At 58.5% G+C, this 17,654-nt stretch overlaps 1 protein-coding gene across 4 annotated transcripts in view; it reads right to left on the reverse strand.

The window, feature by feature from the left end:
• The window catches only part of CORO7 (coronin 7), a 65,508-nt gene continuing 47,854 nt past the window's right edge, over positions 1–17,654 (reverse strand). For 3 of the 4 annotated variants that reach the window (XM_065536904.1, XM_005591114.4, XM_074028746.1), the window contains 19 exons: positions 11,398–11,452; positions 10,908–10,965; positions 10,680–10,825; positions 10,502–10,594; positions 10,178–10,315; positions 8,830–8,956; positions 8,206–8,381; positions 7,583–7,691; positions 7,384–7,470; positions 7,165–7,307; positions 6,227–6,331; positions 6,062–6,147; positions 5,217–5,358; positions 5,033–5,122; positions 4,102–4,218; positions 3,704–3,839; positions 2,577–2,668; positions 743–829; positions 1–620 (listed from right to left, as the gene is read on the reverse strand). In XM_065536904.1, coding sequence (XP_065392976.1) covers positions 615–620; positions 743–829; positions 2,577–2,668; positions 3,704–3,839; positions 4,102–4,218; positions 5,033–5,122; positions 5,217–5,358; positions 6,062–6,147; positions 6,227–6,331; positions 7,165–7,307; positions 7,384–7,470; positions 7,583–7,691; positions 8,206–8,381; positions 8,830–8,956; positions 10,178–10,315; positions 10,502–10,594; positions 10,680–10,825; positions 10,908–10,965; positions 11,398–11,452 — 1,993 coding nt within the window. In that variant the 3' untranslated portion in view covers positions 1–614. Of the gene's footprint in view, positions 621–742; positions 830–2,576; positions 2,669–3,703; positions 3,840–4,101; positions 4,219–5,032; positions 5,123–5,216; positions 5,359–6,061; positions 6,148–6,226; positions 6,332–7,164; positions 7,308–7,383; positions 7,471–7,582; positions 7,692–7,969; positions 8,025–8,205; positions 8,382–8,829; positions 8,957–10,177; positions 10,316–10,501; positions 10,595–10,679; positions 10,826–10,907; positions 10,966–11,397; positions 11,453–17,654 lie in introns of all 4 variants that reach the window. The other variant, XR_012429682.1, reaches the window with a different exon arrangement.

A 17,654-nucleotide genomic window follows, 5' to 3' on the forward strand; every position in this document is an offset into this window, starting at 1 on the left:
GCCAGCTTAAAAAAGTTTAATTGCTGAGAACATCCAGGGCAGGTGCGGGCCAGTCCCTGCAGGGCTCACACCCCCTTATTGGACCATCAGCTCTGCGATGCCCCCCTTCTCCTGGCTACAAACCTGGGAAGCAGGGCAGCTGGTCCCAGGGCCCTGAGACTGGTGCTGCTCCAGAAGGCCTGGTGGGGGGCCAGCCCCCAAGGCGCTTGACCAGAACTGAGACAGCAGGCAAGATGGGGCAGTGTGGAGTGACCAAAGATCCTGGATGAGGCCAACCCAGGCTGGGACCAGCCCAGGTCAGCAGTGAGACCAGGGGAGACAGGGTGCCCAGGGCCTGCCTGGGGACATGCTACTGACCTCCCGCCACCCTGCACCCCTGGCTACATGCTAGTGGGCAGCTGATGAGCAGCAGCTGACCCCAGAGACAGCAGAGGTGAGAACAGTCCCTGGAAGCTGCCAGAGGCCCAGAGGCTGTGGAAGTGCCCAAGGGAAGCCAGGAGCGCAGGGGTGACGTGTGCCGGGGCCAGAGAGGTATCTTCCAGCTTGAGGATGAGCTGTGAGGTGTACGCTAGGAGGTGGCAGCGTCGGTGGGGTGGAGGTGATGGGGGCGCAGGCTAGTCCTGGGGTGAAACACCAAGAGGTGGGAGGGAGTCAGGAGGGCCTGGGAAGGGAGGAGGCATGCACTGTGGCGTGTGCGAGGGACCGTGCTGCCTGCCGGGAAGTGAGGCCACTCGCCACTCACCCACTCGTCCTCGTCCACGCCTTCAAAGGAGTCCTGGGGGAGCGGGTCTTCCCGGTTCCCCAGTTTTGCCACCATGGCATTCAGCAGCTGAGAGAGAGGACAGCAGAAGGGTAGGGAAGGGAATAGGACTTGCTACTCCCACTCCAAGAACCCTGACAATGCTATGAAAAGGGCTTTTTTTTTTTTTTCTTTTTTGAGACAGAGTCTCGCTCTGTCACACAGGCTGGAGTGCAGTGGCTGAATCTCGGCTCACTGTAAGCTCCGCCTCCCGGGTTCACGCCATTCTCCTGCCTCAGCCTCCCGAGTAGCTGGGACTACAGGTGCCCGCCACCTCGCCTGGCTAATTTTCTGTATTTTTAGTAGAGATGGGGTTTCACCATGTTAGCCAGGATGGTCTCGATCTCCTGACCTCATGATCCGCCCGCCTCAGCCTCCCAAAGTGCTGGGATTATAGGCGTGAGTCACCGTGCCCAGCCTTTTTTTTTGAGAGACAAGGTCTTGCTCTGTCACCCAGGCTGGAGTACAGTGGTGTAATCATGGCTCACTGCAGCCTTGACTTTCTGGGTGCAACCGATTTTCCTGCCTCAGTCTCCCAAGTAGCTGGGACTACAAGTGTGTAACACCATACCTGGTTAATTTTTATGTATTTTTTTTTTGGAGACAGAGTTTCGTTCTTGTTGCCTAGGCTGAAGTGCAATGGCGCAATGTTGGCTCACCACAACCTCCGCCTCCTGGGTTCAAGTGAGTCTCCTGCCTCAGCCTCCCGAGTAACTGGGATTACAGGCACACACCACCATGCCCGGCTAATTTTGTGTTTTTAGTAGAGACGGGGTTTCACCATGTTGGTCAGTCTGGTGTCAAACTCCTGACCTCAGGTGATCCGCCCGCCTCGGCCTCCCAAAGTGCTGAGATTACAGGTGTGAGCCACCCTGCCTAGCCACACCTGGTTAATTTCTAAAAATTTTTTGTAGACATGGGGTTTCACTGGTCTCAGGCTGGGTCTCAAACTCCATCGCTTAGATCCTCTTGCTTTGGCCTCCCAAAGTGCTGGGATTACAGGTGTGAGCCACCATGACTGGCCAAAAGAGCCATTTCATTTTTATTTTTATTTATTTTTTGAGATGGAGTCTTGCTCTGTCACCCAGGCTGGAGTACAATGGTGCGATTTCAGCTCACTGCAATCTCCGCCTCCCAGGTTCAAGTGATTCTCCTGCCTCAGCCTCCCGAGTAGCTGAGATCACAGGCGCCCACCACCACGCCTGGCTAAATTTTTGGATTTTAGTACAGACGGGGTTTCACCATGTTGCCCAGGGGTGGTCTCAAACTCCTGAGCTCAAGCAATCCACCTGCCTTGGGCTCCCAAAGTGTTAGGATTACAGACGTAAACCACTGTGCCAGGCCTCAAAAGAGCTATTTTAATTACAGCCCTGACAAAATCGATGGGTTTCTACTGAAAAAGACACAAAGAAGAGATGGGGGGAGTCAGAGACTGACAGACTGTGGCATGTGGCACCAGATACAGGGGCTACTGTCTCTGCACGGGCCTCAAACGCTCAAAATGTACTCCAGGGTCCCAAAAGCACTTGGGCCCAGAACCTCCAGCTTGGGTTGGGTTTGGTCTGGCCAGGGCAAGGCTCCCACTGCCCTCCCCAACTTCCCATGCCCCATGGTCAATGGCAGGGCTCTAGAAGGTCTCCCACCAGGCTCCGGTGTGAAGGGGATGTGATATGTGGCTGCCGTCCCAGTCTGGGTTGGGGATGGAGAACTAAGGGGCCGCGGTCAGGCACAGCCAGGACTCTGTCACCTCCGCACGGCTGCTCTCTCCCATGCCTACCTCCTCCTTCTTTTGCTGGTCTGACTTCTCTTCCAGGTACTGTGCCGAGGATGGGGCCCGACGAGCAGGGGCCTCTCGGGGGGCTTGGCTCACTGGGACAGGGCAAGGACAGGAATCAGAGAGTTGCCTTTGTGAGGGCTCTTTGGTGCCAAGCCCTAGGGGATTTCTTTCTTTCTTTTTTTTTTTTTTTTTGAGATGGAGTTTTGCTCTTGTCGCCCAGGCTGGAGTGCGATGGTGTGATCTCAGCTCACTGCAACCTCTGCCTCCTCTGGGTTCAAGCGATTCTCCTGCTTCCGCCTCTGGAGTAGCTGGGATTACAGGCGCCCACCACCACGCCTGACTAATTTTGTATTTTTAGTAGAGACGGGGTTTCACCAAGTTGGCCAGGCTGGTCTCAAACTCCTGACCTCAGGTGATCCACTCACCTCGGCATCCTAAAGTGCTGGGATTACAGGCGTGAGCCACCACGCCTGGCTGACCTAGGGGATTTCTTTTTTTTTTTTTTTTTTTGAGATGGAGTCTCACTCTGTCGTCCAGGCTGGAGTGCAGTGGTGCGATCTCGGCTCACTGAAAGCTCCGCCCCCCGGGTTCACGCCATTCTCCTGCTTCAGCCTCTCATGTAGCTGGGACTACAGGTGCCCACCACCATGCCCGGCTAATTTTTTTTGTATTTTTTTTAAAATAGAGACGGGGTTTCACTGTGTTAGCTAGGATGGTCTCAATCTCCTGACCTCGTGATCCACCCGTCTCGGCCTCCCAAAGTGCTGGGATTACAGGCGTGAGCCACCGCGCCCGGCCTACCTAGAGGATTTCTAAGAGGATTTCTAAGAGGCACAGATCTAAGAGGTGGTGTTAACAGTCAATGCAGCCTCAGTGCATAAGCCCTGCCCTAAACACCAGAGTGTGTGCATGTGTGTGTGTGTGAGGGGTGGGGACCTGTGATGAAAACACAGACCACGGGCCCTGCTCTCCAGGGGCGGCTCAGAGACTGATTGACACAGCCACTCCACCCTCCCAAGGGCCAGAGGAATTGGCGTGCCAACAGGAACAGAACTTCAACCTGGGCCTTCTGTCCCTTTCTCGAACCCTCATCCTGCTTCCTACCCACACCCAGTCCCTCAGTGCACCTGGACTCATGTCAGGAGGCTGCAGGCTGAGAAGCCAGGGTTGCCCATTAGCGCCTTGCAGCCAGGCCTTGGCACTGAGCACCGGCTCCCAGCTCACAGCTGTGTCTGGGAACACGTCATCCTGGAAGAACTCTTTCTGCAGAGGGAGAAACGGGCTGTCCTCAGACACTGATCGGGGCCCAGGGCACACGAGCATCTGTTGGGGAGGGACAGGGCAAGACCTGGGACCTCCCACCCATCTGGGACTTCCATGAGTTTCAGCATCTCAGCAGAAGGGGGTAGGTGTCCCCAAAGAACGATGGGTGGGGAAGTTTGGAAGCAGGGCCGGACGAGACCTAAAATTCCCTCTAGGCACCAAGAAGGCAGTGGGCATGGGAGTCCCAGGTCCCCACCCTCACCCGGACTCGGGGCAGCCGGAAAGCCACAGGCTCCAGGGAGGACTGGCGCAGCCGCAGGCACCGCATCAACTCCACTTCCCGCACATCACACTCTGTCTTAGGCAGGAGGACGAAGCCCTGGGGGAGCAAGGGAGTCGTAGCTGCCACTGGGACCTAGAGCTCATGGCTGGACACATAGTCTCCCCAGGGTGCCAGTACCCCTCACTTAGGACCACCATGCCTAGGGCCTGTCCCTGGACAGTAATGTGTTGATCATGTTGAACAACCGGCTCTCTGGAGGGAAAGCCCTGATTTGTGGTGTTTTCCTGTTTCCATAGCGTACAAACTCCCACCATGGACGGCTTCTAGATGCCACCTCCACTCCCTGAATGTGGTGTTGGGAAGAGATGTACATAGCACATCATCCTGCATTTCCTCCATGCACTCCAACACAGAAACGTGTGACCTCAGCACAAATAACAGTAAAATTGGATAAATTAATTAGAAGTGATAAACTGAGTGTTTATTACTTTGGTTTTTAATATTCTTATTTTTAGGTTCATATTTTGGGTTCATATGGTTTAACCTTATCTAGTGTAATTTTTTGTTTGTTTTGTAGAGATGGGGTCTTGCTATGTTGCCCAGGCTAGTCTCGAACTCCCGGGCTCAAGCAATCCTCCTGCCTCAGCCTTCCAAAGTGTTGGGATTCCAGGACACCATACCCAGCCTATGGTATACTTTTTAATAATGGTTGAGTATGCCAACCGCTCTCAAACTTCCTAAATAATTCCAGCAGCAGCTCTTCTTGCCAGTCACTGGGCACAGCCCCAGGCCCAGCCCCAGCCCAGGACTCTGACCCCGACCCACAGGCTCCTGTACTTGCCCACATGGCCACCAGGGGGCAGGGCAGCCCTGTGGTCCCATCGGGCACCAGGCGCCAGGGTGGCCTCACCTTGTGGGGGTCCGGCGACGTGAAGCTATTGCACTCCAGGAAGAAAGGGGACTCGGGGAGCAGCTCGTACAGGAACACACGGGTGTCACCCTGCAGGGAAGAAGGCAGACTGGGGACCCTCCAGCAACACCGGCCTTCCCCGTGCTGCCTCTCGCCTGCCACTCCACCCTGCAGCCCAGCCCACCTTGCCGGTCAGGAGCACCAGGCCAGTGTCTGGGTCGTAGCTGGGCAGCAGGGTTGAGGGAGCCACGTCCAGGCCCAGCACCGCCAAGGGTCCGCCAGCCAGGGCCTCAGCTTCATACAGGAGCAGCTGGCGCTCACTTTGGCTGCAAGGGGGTTTGGGGGCAGAAGCAGGTGTTTCAGAGCTGGAGGGGCCTGGGGCAGGGAGAAGGTGCCCACGTAGCCCCTGCTCTGTTCTGGGTTGCAGGTGAGGCCTAGTGTGGCCCTCAGAAGCGCTGGCCTGGCCCGGCGCAGCCACACCCTAACCTGCCCCTCCGCCTCTGGGTCCCCCGTTGACTCTTTTCTCCCCAACTAATCGCTCACCCATCCATCTCCCCCTCAGTGCGTCACCACCCCTGCTTCCATCTCCCCCAGACCCCCTCATGCACCCCTGCATCTATCTCCCCCCAACCCCTCACACACCCTTCCATCCATCTCCCCGCTAACCCCGAAACACCCTTCCATCCATCTCCCCTATCCCCTCACCCTCCCCTGCATCCATCTCCCCTTACCCACAACTCATCCATCCATCTCTCCCCTACCCCCTCATTCATCCATCCATCCATCCACCCATCTGCCCACTCATCCATCCACCCATCTATGCCCACATTTGTTCATCCACTCATCCATCCATTTGCCCACCTATCCATCCACCCATCTAACCCACTCATCCAATGATCTACCCATCCACCCAACCATCCCGTGAGGGGCAGGAATGGTTTCTGAAAGCCTGACAAATGTATGTGATTGTGGAGAAGGTGGACACAGATGGCTGCTGAAGCCTGGGGATGGGGATCCCTGAGTCCTCACCTGTCAAAGCCAGACACCAGCAGACAGCGACCATCACACACCCAGACAATGCGGGCTCCGCGTCCTCCCTTGGGCCCTGGACCTTCCTGTTGAGGCACATCACGTGACACTCAGCCAGGACCCCTGAACCAGGTCTGAGGTCACTCCCCACCCCTGTGCACTCACCTGCAGGGGCTCAGGGCCACTCCGGGGCCTGTAGATCCGCACACGCCCATCCTTGCAGACAGTGGCCAGCTGCTGCCCATCAGGACTCCAGGCCAGGCTGAAGATCTGGGGGCAGGAAGGGACGTGAGAGACACCCTTGCTTCACTGCTGGCCCCACCCCTCCTCACTGCTGGCCCCCTCTCTCCTCACTGCTGGCCCCGCCCCTCCTCACTGCTGGCCCCCTCTCTCCTCACTGCTGGCCCCGCCCCTCCTCACTGCTGGCCCCACCTCTCCTCACTGCTGGCCCCCTCTCTCCTCACTGCTGGCCCCGCCCCTCCTCACTGCTGGCCCTGCCTCTCCTCACTGCTGGCCCCACCTCTCCTCACTGCTGGCCCCACCCCTCCTCACTGCTCCTGGCTCTCCTCACTGCTGGCCCCCTCTCTCCTCACTGCTGGCCCCGCCCCTCCTCACTGCTGGCCCTGCCTCTCCTCACTGCTGTGCCCCCCTTCTCCTCACTGCTGGCGCTGCCTCTCCTCACTGCTGGCCCCGCCTCTCCTCACTGCTGGCCCCACCCCTCCTCACTGCTGGCCCCACCCCTCCTCACTGCTCCTGGCTCTCCTCACTGCTGGCCCCCTCTCTCCTCACTGCTGGCCCCCTCTCTCCTCACTGCTGGCCCCACCTCTCCTCACTGCTGGCCCTGCCTCTCCTCACTGGGGCCCCCCTCTCCTCACTGCTGTGCCCCCCTTCTCCTCACTGCTGGCGCTGCCCCTCCTCACTGCTGGCCCCCGGCTCCTCACTGCTGTGCCCCCCTTCTCCTCAATGCTGGCCCCACCCCTCTTCACTGCTGGCCCCGCCTCTCCTCACTGCTGGTCCTGCCTCTCCTCACTGCTGGTCCTGCCTCTCCTCACTGCTGGTCCTGCCTCTCCTCACTGCTGGCCCCATCTCTGCAGCCGTCCTACCTGGTCTTGGTGACCCTGCAGCTTCAGCCGATCAACTCCAGCCTGAAGGTCCCAGATGCGAACAGTGAGGTCATAGGAGGACGAGGCTAGCACATCGGCTGCCAGCGGGTGGAAGCGCAGGGAGCAGATCTTCTCCGTGTGGCCTGGAGGAAGGCAGGGGTGATGGAGAGCCCTCGGGAGACACTGGTCACGCCAGCCCCATTCCTGAGCCTGCCTGACCTGTGAGCACAGTCTCCGGCGTGGTGAGCACCTCTTCCAGGCCCTGTGGGGGCACCCGCCACAGTCTGATCCTGGCATCCTCACCAGCTGCAGAGGACAGACAGGGGCTCATCATTGCTGGGCCCAAGACCTCTGGGCTCCCCAGCCCCCATCCGGGATCCAGGACCCGCCCTCAAGCCGAGGCATCCAGCCTCCTTACCCACAGCGAGGCGATGGGGGTCAAAGGGGTCCCAGGCCAGATCAGTCACAGCTGCCCCATTCTGCAGCGTGGGCAGTGCTGTGTCGGGCAGGCGGCCAGGCTTCCGTAGCTGTGGGAGGTGCCCCCACCCCAAGGCCCATCAGTGCCAGGCAGAAAAGCCAGTCCTGAGGGGCTGCGGGCGAGCAGCATGTCTGGGAGCCCACCCTCTGCAGCAGAGGCTCCCACCGCTGGGTGACCCAAGCTCTCTGCCCTGACTACCTTGTACTCTGAGCCACAAGTGCCAACCACAAGGCCCCAGAGAGTGAGGGGCAGCAGCGTGAACTGGCGGGAAAAGCTCAGGCTTGGGGCTCAGGTGGCCTGGCTTCGGATCCCAGCTCCACCACTTACACAGCTGTGTGACCAGGGCAGGTCACTAAACCTCTCTGTGTCTCTTCTCCCTCATCTGTAAAATGGGGATAAAAGTGGCAGGCCCTGTGGCAGGTGGCTGGGAGGATCACAGGACAGGCAGACAGGGGACTGACACACGGTTTGTGCTCCCTGTGCCATGTGGGTAGCTAAGGCCCTCTGTGTCTTTACCACTGGCAGGGAACTGAGGGGCAGCCCTGGTGGGGTGGGGCCCTCACCTCGAGCACAGCCACCTGTCCCCCACTGCTGAGCAGGGGCACAGCCACACGCAGCTTGTTGGCGCAGAAGCCGTCACTCTCACCAGGTGTGGTGAGGTTCAGCCCCTTGAGGTTGGTGATGTGGCTGTCTCGGTGCAGGACGGTGCCCTGAGCATGGCGGAACTTGGAACTGGGGCCTGGCGGGTGGCAGGGACATGGAACCATGTGTGAGGATGCCGTCCCCCGCTGTCCTGCACTCTGAGTCCCGGCTGCCCACTCCCCTCACTCCAGGCAGGTGTGCAGCGTGGACCTAGGCCCAGGCCTCTGCTAATCCAGTGGATGCAACTTGCCCAGGAATAATGCCTGGAACGATACCCTATTCCATGGTGGCTCAGAGGAATCTTGGTGGAGCCCAGGGCTTCAGCTGCTCGGAAGCTGGTGGCCCCAGCCGCCCTCCTGTTTTACAGGTGAGACTCAGCTGCCACACCCCAGCCCCCAGGACAAATGACCCTGCCAGTGAGTCTGGCTGAGGGGGGTGCCCTGCATGAGGCCTGTGCTCAGTGGTAGGGTACAGAGGAGGATGACGGGGAGTGGGACAGACAGGGCTCCCGTGGTAGGGGTGAGCTCCCCGTCCTGCCTCCTTACCCAGCAGGCTCTGCAGCGACCTCAGACTGGGGCTGGTCCCGATGCCACTGGTGCTGGAGAGTGAGGGCCCCAGGCTGGAGGGCGTGGAGGGCGAGGTCAGTGAACTGGGAGACGAAGAGAAGCCCTCCTGGGGAGGGGCATGGGGTCAGCCAGCCTGCTCCTGGGTGTGCTGGCCAAAGGGAGGGGGTGCCTGCCAGCTGACTCCAGGGTCACCACTCTGGGCCCCCTGTGGACTGGAGGAGCCCCCGCTGTGGGCATGGGACAGGAGCGGTGGGGGGCATGGGCATAAATGCAGACACACAGGGAAGCAGCTGAGCTTCAGACCGCGGGGACAGCAAGTGGCAGCTGCTGGCTCCCGGCTCTGCAGGAGGGTGTGCGCAGCGGGTTAGATCTACCAGTATTTTAAGAGAAGCCAGAAATCTAGATCTATATGAAAATTCTTGCTTTTTAAGTGTTTGCCCAATTTAGAAAGCACTGTGAAGTTCCTTCTTTACACTCCATGTGTTTCTCTGTCTCTGTTACACTTGACAAAGAAGGTTGGGGCCGGGCTTGGTGGCTCAAGCCTGTAATCCCAGCAGTTTGGGAGGCCAAGGCAGACAGATCACGAAGTCAGGAGTTCAAGGCCAGCCTGACCAACATGGTGAAGCCCGACTCTACTAAAAAAGTATAAAAATTGGCTGGGCGCTGTGGCTCATGCCTGTAATCCCAGCACTTTGGAGGGACAAGGAGGGTGGATCACGAGGTTAGGTGTTCAAGACCAGCTTGGCCAACATGGTGAAAACCCGTCTCTATTAAAGATACAAATTAGCCAGGCATGGTGGTGCACGCCTGTAATCCCAGCTACTCGGGAGGCTGAGGCAGGAGAATCACTTGAACCTGGGAGGAGGAGGTTGCAGTGAGCCGATGTCACACCATTGCACTCCAGCCTAGACGACAGGGTGAGACTCATCTCAAAAAACAAAAACAAAAACAAAACTTAGGCCAGGTGCAGTGGCTCACGCTTGTAATCCCGGCACTTTGGGAGGCCAAGGCGGGTGGATCACCTGAGGTCAGGAGCTCAAGACCAGCCTGACCAACATGGAGAAACTCAGTCTCTACTAAAAATACAAAATTAGCCAGGCGTGGTGACGCATGCCTGTAATCCCAGCTACTCGGGAGGCTAAGGTAGGAGAATCACTTGAACCTGGGAGGCGGAGGTTGCAGTGAGCCGAGATCGCGCCATTGCACTCTAGCTTGGGTGACAGAGTGAGACTCTGTCTCAAAAAGAAAAAGGCCGTTGGGCCAGTGAACACTCAGGGCAGCCACTGCGGTGTCGCTGAGGGAGGATGGGGGTGACCCTGGTACTTACACTTGCGTCTACATCACCCACGGGTGTCTCCATCACTGCAGGCTGGGCTGTGTCAGGGAGGGGCTCCATAGAGGGCACCAGACGGGAAGTGAAGCTGGGGTGGGGCCGGCAGGCAGGGTTGAGGCTGACCTTCTGCACCTGCATGGAGGCCAGCAGTAGGGTGATAGGGGCATGGGCTGCCCGGTCAGGAGGGCCCCCATGGGAGGGTCGACTAGGTAGGGATGGGGGGCACCCAGCAGGCCAGACTGAGTTGGCACACAGCCACACAGGGGGCTTCCTGGAGCTTGGGGAGGCCAGGAGAGGTGAGCCAGGCCCTGGTCCTACCTGCTGGTTGTCCCCAGCCCACCAGCTGTGGGGGTCGGTGGCAGGCACACAGCCGGCAGTGTCCGGGAACAGGTCCTCGTGGAACTCCACAGACTGGCCGCAGACAAGCAGGCAGCCGGTGAGGCCCAGGCCCCCCGACTCCCCAGCCCCCGCAGCCCCTCGCCCAGGTCCCTCTCACCTTGCGGGGCACGTGGTAGCCGATGGGCACGATGGCTGTGTCACTCAGCTGCAGGACACGGAGTACCTCACAGCTCATGACAGCTAGCGCCTGCCGGGGCACAAGGGCGGCCCCCCGCAGCACGCTCTCCAGGACACACTGGGTCACTGTTGAGGACACCACAGGGAACAGGCAGGATGGGTGGGGGAGTGGAGGGTAGGGGAGAGGGAGCGAGGAAGCAAGGCTTACCTGGGCTCAGCGCCGGCTGCTGCGGGACCACCTCGTAACAGTACAGCTGCCTCTCGCCCTGAAATGAGTCTGAACTGAGCCCCGTTTGCTGACTGTACCCCTGGGGAGGGCCCAGTGTTGGCACCAGCTCCTCCACAGGTCCCCAAGGACCTGAGCCACAGAATCACGGTGGCTGGAGATGGGGCTCCCCCACATGCTGGGCGCTGAGCTGAGCCCTAGGCTGACTCTACCTCACTTGCCCAGCCTTGTTGCACACGGAGTGAGCACCGGGGGTGTACGTCAGTATTTATGGAGTGCTGACTGTGTGCTGACACCGCTCTATTCTCGGCCTTGTTCTCAGGAAGGCCAGTGTTCTAGGAGAGCTACAGTCACCTCGGCTGCACAGGGGAAGACACAGAGGCCCTGTTCTGGTTCCTCCTCTTTCTCGGGGAAGGCCAGGGGCTGGACTCCAGGGTGTGGATGTAGGTGGGAGCCCCAGCTTCTCACTCACCTTTCCTGCCAGGACCAGGAGCCCAGAGTCAGGGTCCAGCAGAGGCATGAGACACCTGGGGAAGAGAAGGCAGGATGACGGATCGGGGCAGTGGGAGGGCTGCCAGCTTCATGACCCCATGTAGGAGCCCAGGACAGGCACCACAGCGACTGGGAGCCACTTGGCCATCCAGCCATGTTCAGCCTGGTCCCCAGGAACCCCCTCCTCTCCCTGAGCTTCCCACATGCCCAACACACGCCCACACCCCAGCTGCTCCTCCCCGGGCCCTCCACCTGCACACCTGCGTCACTCCAGGACTGGAGTGGGCACAGGGGAACTTGGGCCCGATCTCAGCCCCAGCTCTTCCTCCAAGAAGACCCCACATGCATTCTGTCCCCCTCCCACTTCCGACAGCCCAGACATCAGGCCAGTATTGCCAGGGAAGGTGGAGAGGTGATGCCAGAGGCAAGGAGACCCCCGTCCCCACTCGGCACTGCCTGTGGACGGGCAGCATCCAGGAGCAGTGCAGACAGCCCTGCAGTTCCAAATCTGCACTAAGGTTTGGGGCCCTCTACTCAGTTACCCCACGTTTCCTGGGCCTCAATGATATCTTGGAAGCTCAGAGACCCCTCCACGCTGAGTTAAAGTTCCTGTGTCCAAATCTGAGCCAGGTGCCTGGGAGAAGGGGCTCCTTCGGCCACTAGGCTTCTCTGCCCACCCCAGGCCTGCCACCCCGGCTGATCCTGCCAGCAGGATGCTCCCAGGCCTTCTCTGGCCTCGAGGTGGGAGCAGGACGGGGTGGAGGCTGGGAATAGAGTGGGCAGGCTGGAAGCCCCCAGAGCCCCTGCCACTCTATGTCCAGCTCAGCCTTGGCCAACTGTCTGGCACTGGCCGGGGCTTTATGCCTCCCTCCCGGGGCCCTTCAGAGACCCCTGCACAGCCCCTCAGCCCTGTGAGAGCTGCTTCCCACTCCAGGGCCTTCTGAGGGGAGCGGGGGCCTGGAAGGACTCTGACAGATGCCTTCCTGTGTTTCTTGCTCCTGATCTTGGCTTTTTTTTTTTTTTTTTTTTTTTAGAAACAGGGTCTCCCTCTGTTACCCAGGCTGGAGTGCAGTGGCACAATCATTGCTCACTGCAGCCTCAACCTCCTGGGCTCAAGCAATGCTCCCACTCAGCCTCCAGAGTGGCTGGGACTATGGGTGTGCACCACCATGCCTGGCTATTTTTACCTCTATTTTTGTAGAAACAAGGTCTCACTATGTTCCCGAGGCTGGTCTCAAACTCCTGGCCTCAAGTGATCCTCCCAAAGTGCCAGGATTATAGGCATGAACCACTGCACTTGGTCTTGGTTTCTTGTTTCTGGGACCTGCAGGTCTGGACCCCCCAACCCAGACACTGACACCCTCAAACAGAACCCTGTCCCCACTGTGTTTCCAGGGTCAGAGGTCACCCAGCTGTGGCAGCTGCCTCTATCCCTCACCCCGGTGACAAAGGGCCCAGCCCCCTCCACTGTCCACCCATCCCCTCCTGCCAGCCGACCACTAAGCAGTGCTGCCCACCTCCCCTCCCCCACCTTCCAGGAGCCACAGAGTGGCTGGGAAGCTGGGTGGGGCCCTGGGTGTCTCCATGACTTCCTGGAGTGCCTTCGGCTGGTCACCTGTGAGTAACACAGGCCCCTAATTACTGAGGGCCCAGCAGGGTGAGCCCGGCTCAGCAATGCCCTTTGCAACCCGGCCTGATCACTGCTTGTGGTGGCGAAGGGCAGGGGACCAAGGTGGTGCATGGCCTGGAGTGCCCTCCAGACTGACACTGGCTCCACTGGGGCAGAAGCAAGTCCCTCCAGCAGCTTTGACAGGGCTTTCACTCATTCATTCGTTCACAGTCATTCACTCCTTTGATGAGCCAGTCTGTGCCTGGTCCTCGGCTCGACCTGCATGTAGGTATGCCCAGAGATGAGTGTAACAGACCCTGCCTCTGTCCTCAAGGTGCTCACAGCCTAGCACAAGAGGCAGACAGACACAATCCCATAGACAAACACGTGAAGGGAAGGTTCACCGAGGACACACAGTGACAGAACAGGGGGACTGGGCCTCAGCAGCAGGGGAGAGGGTGTTCCCTGCGATCCCAAGATCATGCAGAAATCAAACACCTCACAGGAAGAGAGTTTCAGAGAGAACACAGCCTGTGCAAAGGTCCTGTGGCATTGGGTCATGGCCTGTTTAAGGAACAAGATGGACAATGTGCCTGGCAGCCTGGAGAGTGTGGGTGAGGGCTGAGGCTCAGGATGGGCAGGTGGAGGCTAGACGGGAAGGGGCCTGGTGCATGTGGGGAGGTGGAGTTCTGCCTCCAGTGGACGAGCAATGAAAAGGTAACAGTGCATTTCAAGCAAAAGAGGCTAGGCCGGGCACAGTGGCTCATGTCTGTGATTCCAGCACTTTGGGAGGCTGAGGTGGGAGGATTACTTGAGCCTAGTAGGTCAATACTGTGACTAGCCTGGGCACCATCATGAGACTGTGGCTCTTCAAAAAATTTAAAAATTAAAAAATTAGCCAAGTATGCTGGCTCACATCTATAATCCCAGCACTTTGGGAGGCCGAGGCAGGTGGGTCACTGGAGGTCAGGAGTTTGAGACCAGCCGGGCCACATGATGAAACCTTGGCTCTACTAAAAATACAAAAGTTGGCCAGGTGTGGTAGTGTGCATCTGTAATCCCAGCTACCTGGGAGGCTCAGGCAGGAGAACCGCTTGAACCTGGGAGGTGGAGTTTTCAGTGAGCCGAGATGGCACCAATGCATTCTAGCCTGAGTGACAGAGTGAGACTCCATCTCAAAAAACAAAATTAAATGTTAGCCTGGTGTGGTAGTACACACCTGTGGTCCCAGCTGCTAGGGAGGCTGAAGCAGGAGGGTCACTTGAGCCCAGGAGTTTGAGGCTGCAGTGAGTCAAGATCACATTACTGGCCGGGCATGGTGGCTTACACCTGTAATCCCAGCACTTTGGGAGGCCGAGGCGGGTGGATCACTTTAGGTCAGGAGTTTGAGACCAGCCTAGCCAACACGGTGAAAACTCATCTCTACTAAAAATGCAAAAATGAGCTGAGTATGGTGGCATGCACCTGTAATCCTAGCTACTCAGGAGGCTGGGGCAGGAGAATCACTTGAACCCAGGAGGCAGAGGTTGCAGTGAGCGGAGATTGCACCACTGCACTCCAGCCTCGGCCGCAGAGTGAGATTGCATCTCAAAAAAAAAAAAAAAAAAAAAAAAAAAAATCGCATCACCCTGCTCCAGCTTGGGCAACACAGGAAAACCTTGTCTCAAAAAATAAAAATAGAAAGAGGATAGGACCAAACTGGCACTGAGCAGGGATCACATTGGCTGCTGGGGGCACAGGCTGGGAAGAGTGGAAACAAGTCCCAGGACAGAAGCTGAGGGCAAGTAGGCTGGGCAGGTCTCCTGTGGCCCCTCTGCTGCCCTTATGAGAAGGCGGAAACAGGCCAGGGACCACCTCATGGCATCAGAGGCTCACCTGTGCGCTGAGCCAACCGCCTGAGGAAGCCTAGTGCTCAGCCTCCCTCACCCCCGTTCCATCGTCCCAGCCAGCCAGTCACTGACTCAGGAGCTGGGACTGAGGGGGCAGGAAGTCAGGGAGGGCAGGGCTGGCTCCTCTGACAGGTCAGGCCAGTCTTCCTTGCCTCAGGCAGAGCCATCTGGACAACTCTGCCAGGCAGGGGCATCCTGTCTGCCATAGCACGGGCCAAGAAATGGGGTCACGGCACCCAGCCCCAAAGGTTGTCCAAGTGTTGGCATGGGCCTGACCCCAGGCCGTGTAAAGAGAGCTAAGTGGGGTCTAGGTCCGGAACATGGTACGTGAGCCCTGCCAGCTAGGCAGAGGGCCAGAGGTGGTAAGAGGTATTGTCGGCACCTCTCCTGCTGGAATCCGGGCCTGCCACTGGAAAGGGCTCTGACTCTGACCCAGGTCCTGGGTTCTGTCCCAGGCATCAAGTTATAGAAGGTCTAAAGCCCAGATCTGCCACTGTCCCTCAGCCAAGTCCCAGAAGCTAGAAGACAACCTCAGTACCAACTGGGAGGAACGAGCAGCTTCAGCCTCCAGATAAGCCCCACCAGCTCTCCCAGGACTCCTGTGATTAGCACAGAGGGGAAGCACCACGGTGTGCTTGCTACAAAGAGCAGCTGCAAGGCTCCTCCTCTGTCCTCCCCTCCAGCCCATCCCTCCCCCTCAGGCCCCTTCCCACCAACCGAAACATTCCGCCATTGTGCCAGTTCAAAGCAGGCTGGGTCCCCTGGATCTGTCCCTATCACCCAGGTGGGAGAGTTAGGATCCTTCGACCCCACCCTCACTCCCATCCCCACACTCCCTAGCTCTCCCGCTGTGTGCAGGCTGCTGGTAACCAGGTTCTAAAGGCGGTGGCACCTTGAAGCCATACAAGGCAATGTTGGATAAACTGAGAGGGGACTCCTAAAAGCTTCCCTTGAGCCTCTGGGTAAGTGGGGACCTGTGTAAGACCAGGGCACAGGATTGGGGCAGGGGGTGAACACTAGGCAGATAGGGTCTCTCCATCTGCAAGAACCGGCCACAGAGGCGAGAAGCTTCAAGGCCATCAGGAGGTCCCGTTCCTTGAGGAAAGTCAGGTTGGAGGCTCTTGGAGCCCTCTTCACCCCTGACCCTGGGCATCTGTGGATGCTTCTGAGGGCTTCAGAGGACACAGGGCCAAGGGAAGAAGCAGGGAAACAGTTCGACAAGAGGCTGCACAGCACTGATTGGAAGCTGAGATGGTTCTGGGGCTGGGCAGGAAACTCAAGTGAGTGGACAGCTTGGCAGGAGGCAGCAAGGAGTGGTGGGGACTGGGGTGACCCATGAGCCTATGTTTTGGCAGAGGGAGCAACTGCCACTCAGCCACCGCTGAGAGTTCCTGTTCAATGCAAGCTGGGAAGCCCCATTTTAATATGAAACCACCTGATTTTTCAATGTTAGCAGTGCCTTCAAAGTTGTAAAAACTCCCATAAAGGCAGCACTAAACGCACCCAAGGGCCAGCCCCAACCCAGGAACAGAGGTCCGCAAGCCATGCCCTAATCCATGTAGACTGAGAAACGTATGGGGTGTGGAGCCCCGCCAGCCCTGGAAAGGCACCCTGTGGAGAGAGCGCCCTGTGGAGGGGAGGTCCAGAAGGTGACTGTCCCGGCCAGACCCTGCTTAGCCCTTGATGGCTAGACACAGAGGCCATCCTGCCTTCTAGAGATAACTGAGTCCTCCAGAGACTACGAAACCCTCCAGCTGCTGTGGCCCAGCCTCCCAGGGATAAGCCTTCAGGCCCCCCAAAGACTAGAGCTAGCCCAGCCAAGGGCCTTGGCCACAGGCCGGGCTGGAGGCGGTGTGGGTGTCCCAAGGCTCTCCGGAAGTCAGGAGCTGAGCTGGGCCCCCAAAGGCTCTGAAGCATGACTGACCACAAACGCGGAGGGGGAGGAGGGCAGAGTGTTTTCCTGGAATCCTCCAAGGCAGGGGATTTTTCTGGACTAGTCCAGCCCCTGGCACCCGCCCCTCCTGCCCCATCAAGGGCCACTGTCAACTGCAGCCCACGTCCCACCCACCGACGGTGACCACCTCTATGCCTTCACATCTCAGGCTTGAAGCTGCCAGTAACTGTGGGGCCGTGGGCAGACCACCACTGCCCTCCCTGACACAGTCCCTTCCTCTCATAATATGGTGGGGAAAGGAGTCCAGGGCTGCTCACAACTCTGAAGGCTGCCGTGGCTAAGAGGACCCTGAGCTCAGATTTGGCATTGGAGTTTGTACTTAGGAGGCTCTTGAAAGGGCTTTGTGTGGGCTGCCAGGAGTTTTTTGAAATTGGGATTAGCTACCAACAATAACACATTGAGAGATTTCACCTAAAAATCTGGATTTCCAGTTTCTCTTCAAAAATCCAAAGCTCTAGCTGGCCCGGGCTGGTCATGAGGATTCAGTCCTTACCAGACCCACTCCCACCATCCCGTCTTTCCAGGGCCGCAGAGGCCCTGGCGTGGACTTCTGGTAGTTGTCACCTGCCTGGCGCCTCATAGGCATCTGGCCTGTGACTCTTAGGATTCCTAAACAGTCTCTCGCTTTTTACACAAAAAGCAGGAACCTGCCCAGTGTCATCCGGCAAACCCACGACAGACAAGGTCTCCCGGCCCAGGTCCGGAGGCCGCAGAGTGAGGGCCAGGCCAAGCCAGCCCACGAGCCCCTCGGTGGGGAAGGGGCGTGTCTCCATGCGGCTCCGCCC

This window comes from Macaca fascicularis, chromosome 20 (assembly GCF_037993035.2).
Source record: "Macaca fascicularis isolate 582-1 chromosome 20, T2T-MFA8v1.1".
NCBI lineage: Eukaryota > Metazoa > Chordata > Mammalia > Primates > Cercopithecidae > Macaca > Macaca fascicularis.